Here is a 5,449-nt window from a genome sequence, read left to right as displayed (position 1 = left end):
ATATATATGTATACCTGGATGATGCTATGTGTACCAGGTCCCTATGGAGACCAGAAGAGGATCTCTGATCTTCTGGAACTGTAGTTACAGGCAGTTATGAGCTGCCTGATGTGAGTGCTGGGAACCAACCCAGGCCTTCTTCAAGATCAGTAAGCACTCTTAACTGCTAGCAATCTCTCCAGTCCAAGGCTACCTCAGGTTTATTTTTTTTCACTTTTACTAGAGCAAGTACAATAAGGACAGAGACTTTATCTGATCTGTTCATCATTCACCCATCCTAGGAGCACTGAGTATTCTATGTTGGACATAAATGTACTGGTTGCATAATTGAACAGGAGAAAAAAAAATAGATGAAGAAAAATGTTCACTGTGTGTGTGTGTGTGTGTGTGTGTGTGTGTGTGTGAGTGTAGTCAGAAAGGTAGCTAAGCCTCAAAGGAAAAGACTATTTTGCACAAGCCAGAGATGCAGGCGAAGATTTCTATGTAACTCTCTTTGACAAGCATATGACATTTTTGCAACAATTATTAAATATATCAGAGTCTAAGAATCTTGTTATGTTTTATTCAAATTCAAAAACATGTCTTAGGACATGATAATGATTTCAACTTTGACCCAAACTAGATGGACTGCATTCCAATACATCTGTATCAGTCATTCCTACCTAAATTAACATAAACTTTAGGAAACTCTATCAGCCTCATAATAAGCAAGATGAATATTTAGACAAAGAACTTCATTGTTACAAAGCTTTAGAAGGGTGGTCTTGTGGGTGCTATGAATCCATTTCTGCCTAATTTAACTGAAAATTTTCTTTATTTCTTCTATGCGTTTCTCATCCTCGGAAGGCTTCCTCTTGCTACCAGGCTGCAGAAACTTCTTCACTGTCGGGAGGTTGCTGACTCTGGTTCTCAGTGCCTATAACCCACAAATCAGAGCCTCAAAGTGCAGTCAAAGAAAAATCTTTTTTTTCAGAACCCTGAACACCTCCCAGTTGAAGACCAAATGAGCACAGTATTGGGGTTATAAACAAATACTCGGTGAGAAAGAAGATGAGAGGGAGAAAATGAAGTGTTCCCCAGTACATCCTTCCCCATTCTGTTCCAGGCATCCCATCTTCTTCCCTGAACTTTAGTTCTTCAGACTTATCACTACTGCATGATTTAAGAATGAACAACTTGTTTCTCACATATCCAGAAGCACCCAAATAGCTAAAATGAAGTTATGGGAAAATGGAGTTAGAAATATTAATAGAAAAATATAGAACAGGAAAACTTAGGTCCAGTCACTACCAACTTTCACTCTAGAGATAAAAGTGGGAATTGTCAGGGACTGGGGGTGTAGTCCAGTAGTCCAGTGCTGGTCTAGTATGTGCAAGGTTCAGTCCCCAGCACTATACAAAACAAAGTCAAACAAAACCAGCAAGAGGGCTGAGGAGATGTCTTGGTGGGCAAAGGGCTTGCTATGCAAGGATAAGGACCTGAGTTTGAATCCACAGGAGCTGAGTTTAAATCCACAGCACCCATGTAAAACCTAGCTCAGTGGTACATGCCCACTACCGTAGCACTGAAGTGGGGGCAGAGGGATAGAGACAGGTAGATCTCTGAAGCCTATTTGCTAGCCAGCATAGCTAAATCAAGTACTCTACATTCCAGAGAGATCCTATCTCCAAAAGACAAAAATAAGTTTGAGGACTGGAGAGATGGCTCAACCATTAATATATTAACAACACTTAATGCTCTTGCAAAGGAGCTGGGTTTGGTTCCTAGCTCCTACATGTCAACTAACAAGCATCTATAACTCCAATTCCATGGGATCTGACACTTTCTTCTGGCCTTAGGGGCACTACGTACCTGCGGTATACTTACATCATGTAGGCAAAACACTCACAAAATTAAAAAAATATATTTTTAGGGCTGGAGAGTTGGCTCAGGATTAACAGCACTGACTACTCTTGCAGAGGACCTGAGTTTGATTGCCAGCACCCACATGGCAGCTATGAACTGCCTTAACTCCAGTTCCAGGGGAGTCCGAAGCCCTCTTCTGACCTCCGTGGCAATGCACAACATGTGTGCACTCACATACATGCAGGCAATACACTCATACACATAAAGACTAAAAAATAAGGAAAATTTTTTTTAAAAAACAAAGTGGAATCTAATTAAAGAAGGCACCCTATGTCTACCTCTGTCCTCCATATGCAGGATCACACATGTTCACACACCCACATGAATACATATGTACACCACACACACACACACACACACACACATACACACGCACACAAGTTGTTGGGTGGGGAGGTGAAGTGTGTCTGAAGAGGACCACTACAGAGAGAAATACAATGTCTGATAGTATAGAATCCTGCAAAAAGACCTCTTCAGATGGACCCACTGTGGAAGGGCAGGGGCACAGTCATGATAAATGGAATCCCATAGAAACCATGATCAAACACATGATAGGGAGAGAGAGAGTTTTGTACTGGGTTCTTATCATTCTACAAGACAAACTATATTTTTGAGTTAGCAGCCACCTAAGATTTCTTTGCATATACAAAATTCTCTTCAGATCTCAGAATCAGGGTCTAAAAATCTCATTTTGGAGGTATGGCTGTGGAGAGAGGTAGCTATAAAGGCAGGAGGGGGCTGATTCAGAACACAGCCTAATGGTCCAAATATTGGACTCTGTGATAGAAAATACATGCTGTCTTTCTGAGGACTTGAGACTCACCTTCAGCAGAGGGAAGTTGGCCATAACGCTGGAGTCCAGCTCTTCTGTGTGGTAGATAACTTGAACCAGGGAAACATCAGCCTTGCTCAGCTTGTTGCCAACAAGGTAATCTTGTCCATGGCTCTTTAACACCTATAAAGTTCAGGGAGTTAGTTAGACCATGGACACTACCACAGTCTGACTGAGGCCCCTTGCTTTTTCTTGAGTCTCTCAAACTAAATCTCCTTCTGCTGCCTTCCTGGGTGATGTAGAGCTCCACACTTTTCTCAAGGCCCCTGACTTCTGATGAAACTCAAGAAGCAGATCTCTGCTAAGCCATCTGTTAAAGGGGCGGCACCCACTTATTTTTGATTCCACAGCCCTGTGATGTTTATACCATCTACCCTATGCTGCATTTTATGCTCTAGCCACACCAGTTCTGCTCCTCCCACACTCAAAGGGCAATGCTTGACATTTGAGGGTGACTGCTCTCTGTAGTCTCTTAGTGGGAAGTAACTTTTCTTGCATGAAAACACTCCTCCTTCCAGAGAACACATTTCTCTTCTTTCTGCTCCCCCTATTTCCTAGTTATGTCTCTGGGATCTTGTTGGGGGACCCTGAGCTCGGCGCTGTACAGAGGACTCCCTTTCTCAATGGTGGCTTCCTGCTCTCTGCCTGACCTTATCTGGAAAGTGCCTCCAAGCACAGATGCCTGGTCTTATTTGGAACATGACCTTGAGCATAGTTACCTGCAATAAACTACCCCCAGATTTTTTCTGTATGATAATTAGGCATTGCACTATAGCTAGATTGATAGGGTCCTCCTGCCACATTCAAATAAAGCATGCTATGAACACCTATCAGGTGAAGCTTTGGCTACCATCTCCACCCTGTATTTTTCCCTGACTCCCACTGAATAAACGAGCTGTATCACTGAAACTGACTTCTGGAAGGTCTTTTCCATTATGTTCATTGGACGTCCTGACCCCATTTGTCGCTTCTGCTTCCCTTGTTCTTGTGGGTCAGTGGCCAACAGCCCACGAGGGGAGGGAGAGACCCACAGCTGGCCCCCAACGTGGGGCTCCTGGAATGCACAGAGTTTGTGAGTACCCCCTCTACAGAGGGTAGCGGCAGCTTTGCCTTGGCTATCCCACTCTGAGGATTGGCAGCTCTTCCTTTTCCCCCTTTTACTTTCAGTCTGAGTCTTTGCATGAGACTGTTAAAGATAGAGAAATTGAGGCTTTCTGATCAGGGCTACTCCCTGATCTTAGCTGAAGGCTTAGTCCTCTGAAAGGATTCCAACTGCCCGTCTGGGTGGAGACAAAGACCTCCTATCTATACATCATTCTAATGCAAAACCCAGTCACTCAACGACCAGTTAAGTGCTCTTAGAGTGGTCGCCGGTTCTCTGAAACTTGCAGTTAGGCTTGCACTGTGGACTAGTGAAGAATCCACAGAGACCTTCAGGTCTCGGGAATATTCCCCTAGGAATCGGCGTTTCACCCCCTTTCCTTTTCTATCTTGAACAACACCCCTAGAAACAAAGAATCCCCAAAGTTCTATTGTGCAGGGATTTTCACACACATTGAATTCAACTCCTAAGAGAGCAAATAAACTTCCTTATCCATTTTGTTATCTTGCCTCAGGGCATTCAGGTTCAGGCCAAACGAGTTAGATGAGAATTTAAATTGGCCTGCCCTGTGAGAGAGAGGGAAAGAAAGAAAACAAACAAACAAAAAAAACAAAATAACCAAACAAAAACAAGGGACTTAAAGCAGCAGGTGGCTGTGGAGCATTTAAAGAATTTAAGGCAGCTTCCCCATGGACAAATGGGAAAAAGATTTTAAAATCCATTTTTTTTTCCTGTAAACATTTTCTTGGGGAAGGGGCACATCTGAGACAACTGCCCTGTGTGGAGGGCTTTCTCCCATAGTCATCCATGTCCCTGCAGGCTTCCCTTTGGGGAGAAGTGCCTCCGTGCCACATGCACCCAGATGGCGGCTGGCTTGCACCAAGGGTGTGCACGGCGTGGCGCGGGTCATGGCCTTCCCCCCCCCAGCCCTCTTCAAAGAAATTCACCATGCGAGTTAATAGTCTTGCCTTAGTTTAAAAGTAAAATGTGGATAAACAATTAAAAACTTTTAGGCTAAAGAAAAACAAATGCCTTTTTGTATTAATTATATTGTTAAATTGTCACATGCTGTTTCAGCTCACTGAGACACTGACTCTAGAGATGGGATTGGCCCTCCCACCTCAGACTCAAGCCTATTATCTCAAGATATGTTCTCCAAGACTTTTACAGGTTCAGGCTGGCCCCCTGATGCTGTGATAAGAAAAGGAACACAACAAAACAGCCTAAGAGTAAATGTACTGCACAATTAAAAACAGCTAAGGTGTAAACAAATTTCAACAGAGGGTATTACTGTCTATAGTAAAAGTAGTTAATGGGATTTTTCTATTTGGTCACAATACTGAGTAGAGTCACTAACACAGACTAATGTAAAATGTATGGTAATACAAAGATAAATTTAACTACTTAATAAACAACAGGATAGATTTTTTTTTAAAGAGAGAGATCTTCTGCCTAGAATTCCTCAGTCAGTAACTAAAGCATCACAGTTTTCCTTAACTGATTATGCTAAAAGCTGCAAACATCAATTTGATAATGCTTAAATATGTACCGGTTGCTTCATTCTACCTCATCAGTGTGTATGGTTTGTCCAACACAGCCATTTTGAGATG

The 5,449-nt window shown here is 42.7% G+C and overlaps 1 protein-coding gene across 1 annotated transcript in view; it reads right to left on the bottom strand.

The window, feature by feature from the left end:
* Nucleotides 1-540: 540 nt before the first annotated feature.
* Nucleotides 541-5,449, bottom strand: part of LOC103727361 (glutathione S-transferase alpha-3) — a 25,916-nt gene continuing 21,007 nt past the window's right edge. Inside the window, exons 6-7 of the mRNA XM_008825202.3 lie at nucleotides 2,729-2,860; nucleotides 541-916 (exon numbers count right to left, since the gene is read on the bottom strand). Coding sequence (XP_008823424.1) covers nucleotides 797-916; nucleotides 2,729-2,860 — 252 coding nt within the window. The 3' untranslated portion in view covers nucleotides 541-796. The remainder of the gene's footprint in view (nucleotides 917-2,728; nucleotides 2,861-5,449) is intronic.

The sequence above is a fragment of the Nannospalax galili genome, unplaced genomic scaffold (assembly GCF_000622305.1).
Source record: "Nannospalax galili isolate Female #2095 unplaced genomic scaffold, S.galili_v1.0 scaffold329, whole genome shotgun sequence".
Taxonomy (NCBI): domain Eukaryota; kingdom Metazoa; phylum Chordata; class Mammalia; order Rodentia; family Spalacidae; genus Nannospalax; species Nannospalax galili.
The sequence above is the reverse complement of the archived record's forward strand: the minus strand, read 5'-3'. Positions and strand labels throughout refer to the sequence as shown.